The sequence below is a fragment of the Choristoneura fumiferana genome, chromosome 15, assembly GCF_025370935.1.
Source record: "Choristoneura fumiferana chromosome 15, NRCan_CFum_1, whole genome shotgun sequence".
In the NCBI taxonomy this organism is placed as follows: Eukaryota; Metazoa; Arthropoda; class Insecta; order Lepidoptera; family Tortricidae; genus Choristoneura; species Choristoneura fumiferana.
In genome coordinates this window covers 13,089,815-13,106,527 of record NC_133486.1, presented here as the reverse complement: position 1 = coordinate 13,106,527, position 16,713 = coordinate 13,089,815, and the positions used below count along the sequence as shown (strand labels likewise).

Genomic DNA, 16,713 nt, shown 5'->3' with positions numbered 1-16,713 from the left:
TTTAATAATAGTTTTGTTGCCAGGCTACTTGACCGATTTCTGAGTTAAAATAGAGTTTTAATTGTTCTCTGATATGTATGCCATCATTTGCTTGTCCCCTTGTACGGGTCAGAGGTATCATATTATCTGTAGGATTCTCGTTTTCATCGCGGACGTAATGTGGTCGGCTATTTTCTTCTAAATACGCATCTCTTAACAGATTGTGTAAACAACATGCAACTAGAATTAAATCAGTGCAAGTACTCGGTAGAACTGCTATAGGAGTATAAAATACTCGGAATACTTGACTCAGCAGTCCAAAGGCATTTTCCGCTACACGACGCGCACGACACAATCTGTAGTTAAAAATCTCCTTTTGGTGATCAAGTCCGGTTCTTCTTGAAAACGGTTTCATCATGTATGTGCTGAGAGGAAAAGCCTCATCTCCTATTATAAAATGTGGCAAACTGACATTCGATTGCGGGAGACGTTTTGCTTCCGGAATATTAAAGTCATTGTTAGCGATTTTTTTTCCTATTGTCGACTTTCTGAATATATTACTATCGCCTTCTTTGCCATATGACCCAACGTCTACAGCCACAAACTTATAGTTAGCGTCCACTAAAGCCAACATAACAATAGAAAAATAGTCCTTGTAGTTAAAATAAAGAGAACCACTATTAGGTGGAGCTCTGATGCGAACATGCTTTCCATCTATGCTAGATATGCAGTTTGGCATATTCCATTTTTCCCAAAAATCTTTTTCTATTCTTTTAAAATCATTTTTTGTAGGAGGTGGCATCGCTATTGGCATAAGCTTTTGTTTTAATACTTTCAAAACGTCTCTTATTACTCTTGATATATAAGATTTCGATATTCGGTATACAAATGACAGCGACGCAAAACTCTCTCCGGTCGCGATGAACCTAAAATTGAGACGTTATTTTAGTTTCATGTTATTTTTTATTATTTGCAGGTGATAACTGTAAAAAAAGGTGGAAAAACATAAAGGACACATATTTTCGCCAGAAACAAAAGAGCAAGTCTGGAACTGGGTCCGCAGCGCCAAATCGTAGATCTAAGTTTGGAACCTATGATCGCCTGCTTACGTTTCTACAGTTAGGGTACGTTCAGATGACGGGCGTTGAACGCGCGTTTTGATAACGTGCGTTTACAACTACATAACAACTATTCAGGGCCGTACACATGCTAACGCGCGTTTTATTAATACGCGCGTTGAACGCTGCACTAGCGCCGACTGTTGTCAGCGCGCGTCAACGCGCGCTTTGAGATCATTGGTTTTCCATATTTCCGTTCAGTTGAGCGCGCGCTTTCGACGCGGATGGACGTATTTTAGGGTTCATCGGGTCGTCAAGAAGTCGTCCGAAATGGAAACCGAAGCTTTTAACACAGAATTATTTATAGACGAAATAGAGAAACGTCCTGCGATATGGGACATGACAAGTAGCAATTATTCTGATAGGAATTTAAAGAGACGGGCTTGGGAAGAACTCGTCCTCATATTCTGTGAAGGAGATGACAGTGAAGAAAAGAAGAAATTATTATGTGAGTACATATATTTATTTACATTTACAATCAGTTTGTATTACAAATTAAATGTTGTGATCCAGCCAATCAAGTTTTCCTTCGTTAATGAAATATTTAGTTAAATTTTCTCGAACATTATCCGCCTGTCGCACAGCACGCCCAGTATAATGTGAGGCTAGATTTTCCAGTTGTGGAGTATACAGTGTATCGTCAAAATTGTAGCCATCCCTCATTCTAACATAGTTATGAAGTGTACATATAGCTTTTACAATCTTTTCTGCAAAACACATGTTAACATCTAATGGCCTATGTAAAATACGCCATTTATTGCACATTATGCCAAAAGTACATTCAACATAGCGGCGTGCTAATGTCAAACGATTATTAAATATTTTTTTAGCATAGGTTAGTGACCTTCCGCCGTAGGGCCGCATTAAATTCTCCATCATACCAAAAGCTTCATCAGCCACTATCACATATGGCAACACTGTCGGTCTATTTTTTATTAACAATGTCTTTGGATCAGGCAGGTCTAATGACCTTTCAGTCAGCTTTTTGTACAATGAAGAATTCTTGAATATACCCGAGTCACTATTTTTACCGTACGCACCAATGTCAACCCATACAAAACAATAGTTTGCATCCGCTAGCGCCATTAAAACTAGCGAAAAAAAATGTTTATAGTTATAATACATGGAACCCGTGTGTTCAGGCTGTATTAACCGTATATGTTTTCCGTCCAAGGCTCCCAAACAATTGGGAAACTTTGAGTGCTTTTCAAATATCTCCGATATTTCATACCATTTTTCTTTCGTTGGTTCACTCATAACAATGGGTTTCAATTTTCTCCAAATAGTTTCACATACATGTGGTATAATAGTAGCCACAGTAGATTTGCCAATTCTATAATCGTAGCTTAATGTCCCAAGTGAACATCCCGTGGCCAAATATCTGAAAAAAAAAACACAAACTATTACTAAAATCTGTCTTTTTTCAGCGTCATCTCTGCAAAAGAAATGGAAGAGTTTACGAGATAATTATATGAGAGAGGTCAAGAAAATGAAGACTGTTAAATCTGGATCAGGAGCTTCCAAAACCTCATCATATATTCATTTTAATAGACTACAATTTCTACAGCCATCTATAGCCGACAAACATACAGAAAATAGTTTCAATACAGAAAATGAATCAGCTTCGTCAGAAGTTGCTGAAGTAGAAGGAAGTTCTGCCTTTAAGAGTCCTAAATCTACTCCAAGAAAAAAACAAAAAATAAGTCCTGCTGACGAAAGGTTTGCGAGCATATTAGAGCAGAGTTTAGTACAGAAAAATGTTTCGCACCCAAAAGAAGATGACGATGAAGATAAGCTGTTTTGTTTGTCACTCGTTAAAGAGATTAAAAAAATCCCGGAATATAAACGGCTTCACACAAAAATTGGCATTTATAATTTAATCTTGCAAAACCAAAATGTCTTTCAAGGAATGCAACATCAGACATTTGAAAATCAAAATTATCGTAACCCTGTACCACCACGAAGAAATTATTTGTCACAAGAGCAGCGTAATCAAGACTTTCAATATCATGATTTTAGATCACAGCAATCTGGTGTGCCAAATAACTTAGCGCATTACGGTTATACTACAGCAATGGGATCTCAATCGCCAGTAACACACACTCCTTCGCCAGCACCAACCAATACCAGCAACGAATCGGAGTTAGATTTATTCTGCGAGTAACAACTTATTGTATTTTCTTTAAAAAATCTTTCCTAAACAATTTTGATTTGATTTAATTTATAGATATGTTCATTAATATCAAGTTCCTATATAAAGATATGTTGATTAATAAAAAAATACGTATATAGATATGTTGACTAATAAAAAATACGTATATAAATATGTTGATTAATAAAAAATACGTATATATGTATGTCTATTAATAAAAAACTTACCTCAATGTAATTATGAGTTTTTCTTCTGGTGAAATGGTATATCGCACAGTGTTTTCATCTGCTACGAGTTCCTCGTTTATGAGAGCCAGTAAGTCATCAAATGACTTGATGGACATTCTGAAGTAGTTAAAAAATTTGGGTCCGTATTGCCTTAATTTAGGATACAAGATGATGTAGTGGCTTTCAGTCAGCCTGGTTGTCAAAATTGGATGAACCCAATATCTCCGTCTTCTGTTGCCTCGTTTCAACCGTCGGTATAATATCACAGTTAAAACAGTTTCAACGTCCATCTTCGACAAATGAACTCTGCTGACTGAACCATGGCGGTCGCGGCAACGCGCGTTGAACGCCTGGCAAGCGCGTATCATGTGAACACTGAACAAAAGTTTAGCGCGCCTTCAACGCGCGTTCAACGCCCGTCATCTGAACGTACCCTTAGTGCCAAATGAACGTTCAACAGAATCTAATATTGAAGATACGGATTCCACACAAGAGAGTCTAACTTCTGACCAAGGTTTTGGTTCTGTATCATCACCAGGAGACTCTAGAAATATAGTTGAACATGAAACTTCGGGAACATTTTCGGCCCCAAACCCAGAAGAAACTAGAAATATAGTTGAACATGAAACTTCGGGAACATTTTCGGCCCCAAACCCAGTATTTCCAAGATCCAATAGAAAACGGACGCGCCAAAATAAAGATGAGATCATATCTTTTCTGCAGAAAAGAGAAGAAACGCGCCAAAAAACTTTACAAACTATAGCTAATAGAAATGTTGAGGACCCAGAACTAGCCATGTTTTCAGACTACATTAAAAATTACCGTCCAGTTTGAAAATAAAAGCAAAAAAAGAAATTTTTGACGTTCTCGTGAAGTATGAATCGTTGAACGTTGAAGCATCTACACCTGCTATTCAACTTAATTCGCCCGAACTATCAGCCGATGCCGTTCCGCATACAAATCAAAATACGCTGTCCACATATAACTTCAGAGCGTACTCGCCTATATCACAAGCATCACAAATGAAATTTGAACCTGAAGCTACGGACTTAAGCTTAATACGTATTATGGATCTTACAGAAGATGACAGAAGAACATACGATTAGCTTCTATAGATTTTAAGTTTAAATTTTCTTAATAAAGAATAAACAACTTACCTCAGTGTTAAAAATAGTTTCTCTTCAGGACCTATACAATTTCTTGTAGTTTTTGGTGTCAATTCTTCATAAACTAGAGACAAAATGAAATTAAATTGTCTTTTGTTAAAACGACAATATTCTCGAAATTTATCATCATTATAATTTAAATGTTCTTGTATTAAGATTTTATAAAGACCCTGATCGCTGCGGGTTTCATAAATCGGGTCAGTTCGATCTCTAGTTCTCAGTAAATACAAAAGCAACAGATCATCATCTTCTTCCTCTTTTTCAAATATTTTTTGCAAATCTTTCACAATAGCTTGATTCATAATCGTTTCACCGTATGTACGCAGTAAACGCAAGAAAATTCGACTGTTAGGTCACTGGTCGCAAATTGACTGGAGGCCGCAGTGCTACTGTCGCCGCCTTCGGAATTCAACAGAGCGTCAGAGACGCTGCGACGGAGCCGCAGCGTTTACTAACGCACTGACGCGGCGTCAGTGTCGCTTTGGTCGGAACTTTACCTTTACATTCACATGACATGCTTAGAATTTTATTTTTTATAATTATTACTAATCATATTACCTTTGACGATTTCAATACAAATTCTTATAACTGACATTTATGTAAATTATAATGTAATGATGTATTGATTTAATAAATAAACTATTAACTATTAATCACAGAAATAGAGGCCATTCTGAACTCACGCCCGCTGACCCCTCTCTCCCAAGACCTCTCAGACTTCTCGTATCTAACTCCGGGCCATTTCATAATCGGGACGTCTATGACGTCAGTGCCTCAACCAGACCTGACCGCGGTGCCTGCATCCAGGCTACGGTTTTGGAGGAGTTGCGAGCAAGTACGGCAACACTTTTGGAACGCTTGGTCAAAGCAATATCTATGTACCAGAGAACCAAGTGGCAAAAGGAATTTCCCAATTTAAAAATAGGTATGGTGGTGTTACCAAAGGCGATTAACACTCCCCCTTTGTCATGGCCTTTGGGGAGAATTACTAAGGTTTTCTATGGTAATGACAACAAGGTTAGAGTAGTAGAGGTCCAAACCTCGGGCAAAAAACTGCATTCTCGTGCAGTTTCAAAGATTGTCGTTTTACCCACTGAAGACTGATAGATTAGGTATAAGTTTCTCTTTTGAATAGATTCGTTTCTGTTAAATAGATTTTTGTTCCCAATAATGTAGAGCTTTAAATGAAAGTCGTTAAATTTTAAAATTTCCATTTAATGCTAAGTCATTATGTATAACAAGTAATAAGGTTTAATACTTTAGGGTAACCAATTCACTGTTACTTCTTTGCGGTTTCTTTGGCCGCCCCAATTTATGTATAAAACATAATTAGTTTTGTTGCCTGGCAACATCTTCCTCTTCTGTCAAGAACATTGTAAGCATATGAACCCGTGTTTGATTTAATATAGTAAAAAACGTATAAAGTGCCTTTTATTTATATAGAAGTGTCACAAACACGTAAAAGTTATTGGAATTCTTACTAGCTGAAGTTTTCAAACTGAATGAGTATTTTGTTAGAGATTTTGAATGGTTTTTTTTTTAGATAGGGTAAATATCGTAATATAAGGTACACCAGCATACAAGGCAGGTAGGAAACCCATGTCCTCTGATCATGATTCGGTCGAGCATCAATTGTGAAGAGACTTGGGCACAAGGTATGATTATTGAAGTAAGGAAGTGTTAAAAGAACTACCTGAATGTATGATGATAAATAAATGGTTATTATGTATGTGCGCGCACGAAAAATGAATAAAATAATCCTTGTATCCTGAACAAATAAATAATGATAATAAGTAAAGGTCGGCCGACCACCAAATGTAAACGTGCTGTGTACCTTGCAAGCAATGGCACAAGTTGCATTGCGCTAAGTGTTGCCAAAGTTGCACACTGCAATATGATAGACAAGTAAAAAGTACCTATAATGGTTATGAAGAGAATTATGACGTAAGAAAAGATCTTGAAAATGTAAGTTCCTACCTAAAAAGTTAAAATAAGCAGAAAAGTTACATGCCACTGTAAGAAATTGTTTTTTTTTTTTATAATTATTTATATTATTAAAAGGCGAAATATATGTAATTAGAGAGCCCAGTACTAACAGAACCAACAGTATGTAACATAGGCAATGAGAATAAGATCAATAGGATCATGAATATTCAATTGAGACTGATAAGTTGTCAAAATCAGATTACAGCAAACAAGCCCGTTAATTTTTTTATAATGTTTTTTTTTATTATATTTATGTACATTTTATACCTTAGTTTAATCTCGTCAACAAAGCGTGCAAAAATTAGAATTAAGCAGGTACTTAATCGTATTTTTGGTGACAAATTTAATACTTATAACTTCATCAAATAATTTTTTTCGTGTATTTTCTAAAAAAATATGTATATTTTAATTTTTCTTTTTTTCTTTTTTTTCAACGGGGGAGGTGTAGTGTGAGCTGCGCTACACTCACACTCCCATTATGTATAGTATATAATAGTCCTAAGCATATACAATAAAGGCAGTATTTACACAGCACCCGTGAGTCTCACTCGTCTCCTCGATCGCCTCCTTACGCCCTAAGATTTCATTTGGTAGTGTACGTTCAATATTAACGGATGTTTTGGGTTTTAGAAAAGTGTCAGCAAGATGGGTTCCGCGAATTTTAACTCAGGCAAACAGAGTTACGTGTGGGGGTTTCAGAGCGTAATCTTGAAATAATCAAGCCTGACCCGGAAACTTTTTACCGCCGTTTCGTAACTATGGATGAAACATGGGTTTACCACTTTGATCCTGAAACGAAGAAGCAAAGCATGTCCTGGAAATTTCCATTTTCCCCTCCAATAAAGAAATTCCGAGTATTTCCAACGGCGGGTAAAGTAATGGCCTCGGTTTTCTGGGATACAGAAGGAATCCTGTTTATTGATTATCTACAAAAAGGACAAACCATTACTGGTGCCTATTACACCGAATTGATCCCAAAAGTCCGGCAAGCAATTAAAGAAAAACGTCGAGGAAAATTGCGTGCTGGGGTGCGTTTCCATCATGATAACGCTCCAGCTCATCGGTCACAGATGGCCCTCACTGCAATCCGCCAAGCTGGTTTTGAGCGATCGGTTGTTCGAGTATCGACCTTAGAGCAACATAGTTAGGCAGACAACATGAAGTCAATAGCTCTTGTCGATGTTCAAGGATTTAAAACTGTTGATAAGAAATTTATTGTGAAAGAGATTTCTATAGTTTATAATGATCAACTACAGCATCTTCTGATTTTACCACCTTTTAAAATACATAATCTTTCACCTTTTGAGCGTAAACAAGTAAGGTGGATAGAGAAAAATCGAAAAATTTGCTGGAACTAAGGTTTGTACCATATGCCAATTACTTGATGTATGTCCAAGATTTTTTAGCCAACAAAATAGTTTATTATAAAGGTGCAGAAAAAGCCAATTGGGTGAAAAGTATTTTAGGCCATAATGATGTTGTTAACTTAGAAATAAAATAATTTAAGTTTATATGAAGAATTTGGAACGGCCAGTGATGTGTTTAATTGTATATACCATCCAAGTATTTGCGCACTTAAAAATGTGACTTGTTTAAGAAAATGGTGTTTAAATAAAGGTATTTTATAACATTAATTCCCTTCTTTTTAACAAATAATCAAACTAGAAACAGCACAATGAAAAAAGAAACCTTAAGGTGTCCTGACGTTGATCAATGAAATGATGAACTTTTAGCAAATGTCCTCTATTTTACTGTACCTAATCGTGAAGAATCTCGATCGGGGACCTGGAAAATGGATGCAGATAGATTTCGGATGAGAGTTCTAGCTTTTCAACAAAAATTCGGTCTCATTAATAAATTTAACCGTTATAAAGGGCATTTAAGGATCGATTGACGGAAATACGAGTACCTATGAACTGTCCAATTAATTTTTAAATTGGAGAGATAATCTATAGTAGGTGGTTTATTAAATTATAAAGCTAATCATTGATAGATTAGAAGCAGAGCCCATTCAGAGCCCTCAATTCTAATTGGAGACTGCTATTAATGTCAAAATACAGGTTGAGAAATTGGGGAGTGATATAGCTGCCCAACCAGTTTGCGTGTCAGGTCCTCTGTAAATAAATGTGGCAGCTAGCGAGGTGATCTAGTTGTCCCAACCAACTTTGCACCTTGGTTCATCGGCAATCCCAACAGGTTGATATTATTGGGGCAGCTGGTCGAACGAAAACCCGTAACAAAAAAAGGGGTCAAATGATATTAAAACCTGAAATTGTGGTGGAATACAATAATTTCACGAGTGGTGTTGATAGACATGACCAAATGCTATCGTATTAAACTTGTGAAGTTGTGAGCACAAGACGGTGCGGTGGTATAAAAAGGTAGGCATACATATTTTGCAAATGATGGTTTTAAATGCCTACTTTTTGTTCAATATAAAAATATCATCATCCCAGCCTATATGCGTCCCACTGCTGGGCACAGCCCTCCTCTCAGAACAAGAGGGATATAATATATATACGTAATGGGCCCTGGGCTATGATATAAAAATATAAAAATAGCTTATCACAAATTTAGGCGGTCAGTAATTTCTGCTAATACTAACTACCACATCCAACAGTTAGCGTCAGCCATACTATATATTCACCTCCCTAATCATTTGCCTAAAGACCTCAACGGCATTACCAAACGATGACGGTGCAAACACTGTTGGGATTCCACACATAAACGTAAAAATATTTTATGTTACTGTCCGGATTGTCCAAATACACCAAGCCTCTGTATGGAATGTTTTCTTAGATAACATACATACTAAATTATAATACGGTCTTTGACAACTCCTGAATTTGCCATTTCATGTAGTCGTAGTATATATAGTAGTAGTACTGTAGCGTAAGCTGATATTCGGCATATTTTTGTATAACTTGTCTTACTGTATGGATGTGGTCTAACACTGAAAAGTCTTTGCGAAAACCGGCCTGTTCTATCGGCTGTTGTTCGTCCAATTTTCTCTCTATTCGTTTTAGTATAATTTTTGCAAAAATCTTGTATATATTGGACATTAGACTGATGGGTCGGTAGTTCCTGATATCGCAATAGTTTCCTTTCTTGAACAGAAGGATTATGTTGGATTGGGTCCATTGTTTTGGGATGGTTTCTGTGGTGATAACTGTGTTGAAAATATCTGCAAGTATAGGTACAATTGCTGGTTTTGTTTGTTTCAGTATTTCGTTGCTTATGCCGTCTGGTCCAGGAGCTTTATCTTTTCTTTGGGTATCAATGGCTTTCTCGACTTCTTCTTGCATGATGTGAGGTACCGTTGTGTTCTCTGATATATCTATTTCTTTTTCGATTGTGTTATTTCCATATAATTCGGTGTAGAATGCTGTGGCAATCTTGAGTATTTCTTGCCTACCACTTTTCTTAGTCCCACGCCGGTTTTCCATCTTTACAATCCACTCTTTTTTGTTTGTCAGTTCTTTGTATGCCTTCTTTATTCCTCCTGTCTGTTTAATATGTCTTTCTATGGTTTCCATTCTGTGTTGCCTCCTATCTTTCCTTATGTTTTCTCTAATTTCTTTGCTGATATTTGCTATTTGTGTTCGGTTATTTTTTGAAGTTTTCGAGTTTATTAAAGTTGCTCTTTGTTCGAGGAGGGATCTAGTTTTAGTTGTCATCCATTTATTTGAGTCTTCTTTATTATTGCTACATTGTTTAGTAGCGCTTATGATTGCTCTTTCCAGCCAGTTGTATTTCTCTTGTATGTCGGCATCTTTTGTTTCTCTGTTGTATTCTTTGAGTATCGAGTTTAGTGAGTAAGATATTTGGTCTACTAGGTGGTTAATAGGTTTTTTATTCTCTGGATTTACTATTGGTCTCGGATTCTTGGGTTGAGATGACCTTAATTCGGCGCGTACCATACGGTGGTTGGTGTTGAAGTTTAAGTTGCTGATGACATTCATGTCTAAAAAACATTTGGAATTGTTGGTCATTATAAAATCAATTTGGTTTTTTGATTTGCCATCGGGTGATATCCATGTCCACATTCTGTCTTTTTTTTTCTTAAACATTGAATTAAGTATGCTCAGGTTATTTTCCATTGCAAAGTCTATCAGCATTTTTCCATTTCTGCTTCTAGCTTTTGTACTATATGTATAGGGTCCTATAGTTGCATCTTCGTCCCATTGGCGTTCCCCGATTTGGCCGTTTAAGTCTCCCATAACTATTAAGTTTTTGTGAGCATATGTTTGAATAGTTTTGTTCAGATCCTGGTAAAACTTTTTGATAATATCTGTCTCTGCTTGCTCTGTGGGCGAGTAAATCTGGATTATGGTCCATGGGTCCTTGTACTCCGGTAGTTTTAGGTTCAATAGTGCAATGCGCTCTGATATGCCGCAAAAACCATCTACGTATTTTGCTAGGCACTTTTTGACCAAAAAACCTACTCCATGCTTGCCCGGGGTCTCTCCTATGTAGTAGAGTATGTGGTTTGGGTGCTCAGAGATGTTTTCTCCCAATCTTCTCACCTCGCTCAGACCAAGGATATCCCAGTTGATATTTTGTAATGCATGTGTCAATTCGGATAGGTTCTCTTCTGATCGCAGAGTTAGCACATTTAGCGTGGCAATATATACTCTTGTCTGTTTTTGTTTGCTGATTGGTGGCTCGATGGTAGCTTTTTGTTTTGGTTCTATGTTGTTTTTATCATGCTGTTGACGTTCAATTGTTGCAGAGTGCTGTTCTCTTGTGTTTTTTAATGTGTCTAGTTTGTTTTCTTTGTATTTGTTCGATGGAGGGTTTTGGTCTTCTTCCCCCACGGTGACCAACCGGCTTGGGGTGCAAATATGTTTTCTATTTGTTATTGCTGTTGTGTCTGTTCTGATTTGGTTCCGGTTGGTATTGGTTAGTTTTTTGATAGCTCCCTCGACGTCCCTTGCTTGGAAGAGTTGATGTCCTTGCCAGTTAGCTGTTTTTTAGGTTGGTTTTTAGCTAAGGGTGAGTCAGTTTTTTCTCTTTTCCTCTTCTCACGGTTGCTATCTTTTGGTTCCTTAACCACCAACTTATCGTAGATGAAGTATGCGATGTTGCCTTTTGCTCTTTCCTCCATTAGTTTAGGTTGCATGTTCTTGCGTATTTCCAATACCTCCTTAGGGCAATCCTCTCTGACGTAGACGCCTTGCGGTAAATTGAATTTGTTTCTTTGCACCAGGTGCTTTTTCCATGAGGACGTAAATGTCACTACTACTGGTCGGTTTTTGGCTTCATGTTGCCCGATTCGGCTTACATTCGCTATTTCTTGGCTGTCCAGGTGTACTCCCGTTTCTATAATTATATCTTTTATGTGGTCAACCAATACGCATTCACTTTTCCCCTTTTCTTCTATACCAAAAAACACCAAGTTATTTCTACGTTTATCCTTTTCCATATAGTTGATTTTCTGCTCTAGGTCCGCTACACGTATTTTCAAAGCATTATTTTCCTCTACAAGTGATTTCAGCTTTTCATCTATTGCTTGCGTTACGTTCTTGGTCACTTCGAAAGTTATAATGGACGTTTGCTGGTTTAATTTCATTTCTAGTTTCGAAAGCAACATTTCCATGCTTTTATCCATGTTTGTTTTGTTTGTCCTACGGGTTTCTGATGTTACGCAGATTTGGTAGATTATGGGAGTTTTTAACTGGCAATACTAGCTGTCACTTTTAGGTTGGTATTTCTGACACTTTTTTCACTCGTTAAGTCTAGTTGTCTTTGGTATCTATTTCTAAAGTTTTTAGGTTAGGTTAGCGATTTGAGATTGTATGATTATATTATTTAATCCCGTATGTTTCTCGCCGTGATTTCTTCTAAAACACACACTTCACTGTTACGCGTGGATTTTTAACGTGGTTGGACGTGATGTACTATCTATTTTCCAAATATTTGTGACTAATTACGGCGGAGCTCAATAACGTTCGTTTGTACAGATACAGAACCGGAACCCGCGAATATCAGCTTACATATTATATTGCCTTTATCGACTACAGTAAAGCGTTCGATTCACTAATTCATACAAAAATTTGGGAAGCGCTAAAAGAAATGGGAATAGAACACAAGTACATAAGACTTATAAAAAATGTCTACATAAACAGCACAGCATGCATCCAACTAGAAAAGAAAGGCAACATGTTTCAAATACAAAAAGGAGTAAGGCAAGGGGATCCTCTCTCGCCCGCACTGTTCCTAGCTGTATTAGAGAGGATCTTCAGGAATCTCGAATGGGAAGACCTAGGCATAACTATAGATGGGCGCAAATTAACCCACTTACGATTTGCGGACGATATTGTGCTATTCGCAAAAACGTCAGAAGATTTAAACAAGATGATCAACGATCTAGCATCTGAGAGCGCGAAGACCGGGCTGAAGCTAAATCCAGAAAAAACAAAAATTATGACCAACGGTAATAAAGATCCAGTATCAGTAGAGAAGACTCAGATCACCTATGCGGAAGAATACATATATCTCGGCCAACTGATGTCTCCAAAAGATAATATAAACAAAGAAGTTGAAAGAAGAATTGCAAACAGCTGGAAAAAGTATTGGGGTTTAAAGGAAATAATGAAAGACAAAAATCTACACATAACAACTAAAACCAAACTATTTAATGCATGCGTCCTGCCGATATTGGCATATGGTAGCGAAACATGGGCTCTAACAAAGAACATAACAAGTAAACTTTCGGTATGCCAACGCGCGATGGAAAGAAGCATGATAGGAATAAAAAAAACAGACAAAGTAAGAAACAGCCACATCAGACACAAGACTAAAGTCCAAGATATATCGCGGAAAATAAGAAGGCAAAAATGGAAATGGGCAGGTCACATACTGAGAGGGAAAGAAAAATGGAGCAAAATAGTTACACAATGGTACCCGAGAAATGGGAAAAGAAAAAGGGGAAGACCACAAGGAAGGTGGGATGACGATATCAGACAGGTTGCAGGAATATCATGGAATAGAGTGGCTATAGAAAGACGAGAATGGAGAAGATTGGAGGAGGCCTTTGCCACCTGGCAAACGGACATGCAAAAAATAAGCAAACGAGATATCTACGAATAAAAGAGAAGGAAGGAAGTGATGAAATACATTTATACATTCTTGCAATGTTACATGCTGTCCGATTAAAGGCTTATAATAATAAAATAACTGTAGCGTAGTATTCTAGGATACGGAATCGACACTAGTAGCCACCTAGTAGCACAAAAAAGGTTCCACCCTGGTACGTGATTCAGTTTCCTATACCGTATATTATTATGAAAATATATATCAGTGGCGTAGCGTCAGATATTTCCGTGGTAAAGCCGAAGCAAAGATCGCATATACAGAGTAGATGCTTTATCACTTCTGAAATCGTTATTTTATTATTAGGGCTGTTGAAAGCGAAACGTCTTCCTCCTCCGAGGAGATCGATGCCGGGGAACAGGGTAGCGAGGCGACGATCAACGAGGAGTGGACTCTGCATCGTCCAGTAACTGCTCGCCATGCTCCAATTTTTAACGGCGAACAGGAATGCCGCGTTCCGGAAGATGCCTCAACGCCCGATTTTTTTTAAACTCTTATTTACAATCGAAATTTTTGATTAAATTGTGAAAGCACTAACGAGTTCGTAACTAAAAACTTACACATGCTACAAGGACAAGTTAGTAACGCGATTTTAAAGTGGAAACCAGTGGATGTCCCAGAATTTTATTCCAAATGGGCACAGTAAAAGTTAACAGATATTCGGATTATTGGAGCAAATATTATCTATTAAGCTTACTTGCCAAAAAAAGTATGTTTCGCAAAAGATTTTTGTTAATTTTTCGATGTCTGAAATTCGAAAAGTATAACTTGTGACTCCATGCAAATTTCAATGAAAAGTTTTTTAATTTATGCACTCATGGCGAGAACCTGAATCGATGAATCAATGATATTATCTCGAAGTCGTAGTGAAATGAAATGACTGAAAATGAAATTAAATGAAAAATAGAAAAAGAAAGGGTAAGTTACAACGTAAACTATTTTATGTGCCCGAAATGGTCCCGCCTCAGCATAAAATGCAGACTTCTCGGATGGAGTCAGCGCTGGTCTTCCGGCGAAACCATAGTACGAGTATATCTAAATGTTTATATTATAAGTTTTTTGTACTGATTTATGGTGTGCAATAAAGAATATTGGTATTTGTATGGTAGTGGCTTTAGACAATATTTAACTAAAAGGCAAACGTCACAAATATGGCATTAAATTATACATGTTAGCCGATCCGTGTGGCCTAGCACTCCAATTACACATGTATTAAGGCAAAAGGGACGACGAAGTAGGGGGGCAAGACCTCACGGATAGAGTAGTGAGCAAACTTTATAATAAATATTTTTATACTGGACGCCATTTATACATGGACAATATCTACAGCGTAGAATTGTCAATTTTTTTTATATGTAATGGCACAAATGTTACGGGCACTCTTAGGGTAGCAGAAAAGGACACTTTTTTTTTATTCGACTGGATGGCAAACGACCAAGTGGGTCTCCTGATGGTAAGAGATCACCACCGCCCATAAACATCTGCAACACCAGGGGTATTGCAGATGCGTTCTCAACCTAGAGGCCTAAGATGGGATAGCTCAAGTGCCAGTAATTTCAGCGGCTGTCTTACTCTCCACGCCGAAACACAGTGCAAGCACTGCTGCTTCACGGCAGGATTAGCGAGCAAGATGGTGGACTGCAGTTGAATGCACCAATAATCTTAGAAAAGGTGGTAGGTAATTGTGTACCGCTTGAAAAAAATATTATTTTGAGCTGCGCGACGAATATTAAAGATCATGTCGAACAAATAAACAAAACTTCAATGTATCGTCAAAATGACTCCTTGGAGTCAGAAAGCGTACAGCGCACTAAAGCTAGCTTAGAAGAAGAATGGGTTAATCCACAAAGTAGCATTTTAATAAATATGACCAAACAAGTAGTCGGATACAACATCCGGCTTTGTTGCCAACGGAGTTGGTAGTGAAATGAAATGTGAAATATGCATTAAAGCTTTACTAGCTTATCAAAAATAAAGGAGGATTATGTTATCCGTCACAGCATGTTATTAAAATATGTTTGACCTGTGAAAGCCTCATATGGCATTCCATAGCGCTCTCTGATAATAACTCATTGTCTCCTAAAATTTGGCCCCATGCATTTAGCTACAAAAACTAAAATAATTAGAAGGCAACAATATTCTAAAAGAATTTGCGTCACACCCAGGAGATTATTTATGTTAGATCTCTTTTACTAATCAATGCCATCATACATAAATACATAAAAATGAAACATTGTCTAACCTGCATGTGTCTGCGAAGACACCTCAAGGTAGGGCTTTGATTTCAGACAGACATTATAAACTCCAAAATTGTTATTAGTACAACCACAATAATTTAATTGTTAAAGAAAAAGGATACAAAGACCCCTTCTGGACCTATATACTCAATTAATTAAAGAAATGCTAGTAACAAATTTTACATTGTAAATTATGCATAGTTCTACTCAATTTAATATGCTTGATTTTGTTGGTCAGTTTATTACGGATTGTGGCAGTCAGTCAAAAATAAAATGCGAGAAATGCGATGTATACCTCTGTCTATCTCGTGACAAAAATTGTTTCAAAGCTTTTCACAAGCCTTAATTAGGTTAAAGTACTATGGTAATGTTTGTGTTGATTTTTATAAGTTTTATACCAAAAGAAGACTAATAACAAAGAGTAAAAGATAAGTAAGGAAGAAATATTTTAGTTTTCTAATAAGACTGTTGATTGTTTTGTCTAAGACATTATACCAAATGTTTAAAAACTTATTATTAATATCGTTAAGAAATGACTGATGATTATAAAGACTGCTTAATTAATTTAATTTTCTTTTAATACATATCTCCAAACTAGACAAAACTCACATCTCGAGCTATCTCCCAAGCCCCACGCTCGTGAGGGTAAGTTTTCAGGAAACCAGAGACTTCAGGTTTTTTTATTTATTTTTAACATGATACTTAGGCACCCATAAAAAAGTCATGTGAGTTTTAAAGAAGTCTGAGTAAGTT

The 16,713-nt window shown here is 37.0% G+C and overlaps 2 protein-coding genes and 1 long non-coding RNA gene across 3 annotated transcripts; 1 reads left to right on the top strand and 2 right to left on the bottom strand.

Annotated features, from left to right (window-relative positions):
* Positions 1 to 1,367: 1,367 nt before the first annotated feature.
* LOC141435795 (uncharacterized) lies at positions 1,368 to 3,468 on the top strand. Its single transcript, XM_074098620.1, has 2 exons — positions 1,368 to 1,545; positions 2,525 to 3,468. The coding sequence occupies exons 1-2, from the start codon at positions 1,368 to 1,370 to the stop codon at positions 3,259 to 3,261; spliced, it is 915 nt and encodes a 304-aa protein (XP_073954721.1). The 3' UTR covers positions 3,262 to 3,468.
* LOC141435796 (uncharacterized) lies at positions 1,539 to 7,017 on the bottom strand. Its single transcript, XR_012452225.1, has 2 exons — positions 3,477 to 7,017; positions 1,539 to 2,478 (listed from the first exon to the last, which is right to left on the bottom strand). It is a non-coding gene; the product is annotated as an uncharacterized lncRNA (long non-coding RNA).
* Positions 7,018 to 11,531: 4,514 nt separating this feature from the next.
* LOC141435902 (uncharacterized) lies at positions 11,532 to 12,239 on the bottom strand. Its single transcript, XM_074098740.1, has one exon. It carries the CDS (start codon positions 12,237 to 12,239, stop codon positions 11,532 to 11,534), a length of 708 nt encoding a protein of 235 aa, XP_073954841.1.
* Positions 12,240 to 16,713: the final 4,474 nt, after the last annotated feature.

What these genes read in the sequence shown, in the direction of transcription:
- LOC141435795 (XM_074098620.1), top strand. Translation starts at nt 1,368, where the DNA reads ATGGAAACCGAAGCTTTTAACACAGAATTATTTATAGACGAAATAGAG. An exon ending in AGAAAAGAAGAAATTATTAT is followed by an intron (nt 1,546 to 2,524) that starts GTGAGTACATAT and finishes GTCTTTTTTCAG; the next exon opens with CGTCATCTCTGCAAAAGAAA.
- LOC141435902 (XM_074098740.1), bottom strand. Translation starts at nt 12,239, where the DNA reads ATGGATAAAAGCATGGAAATGTTGCTTTCGAAACTAGAAATGAAATTA.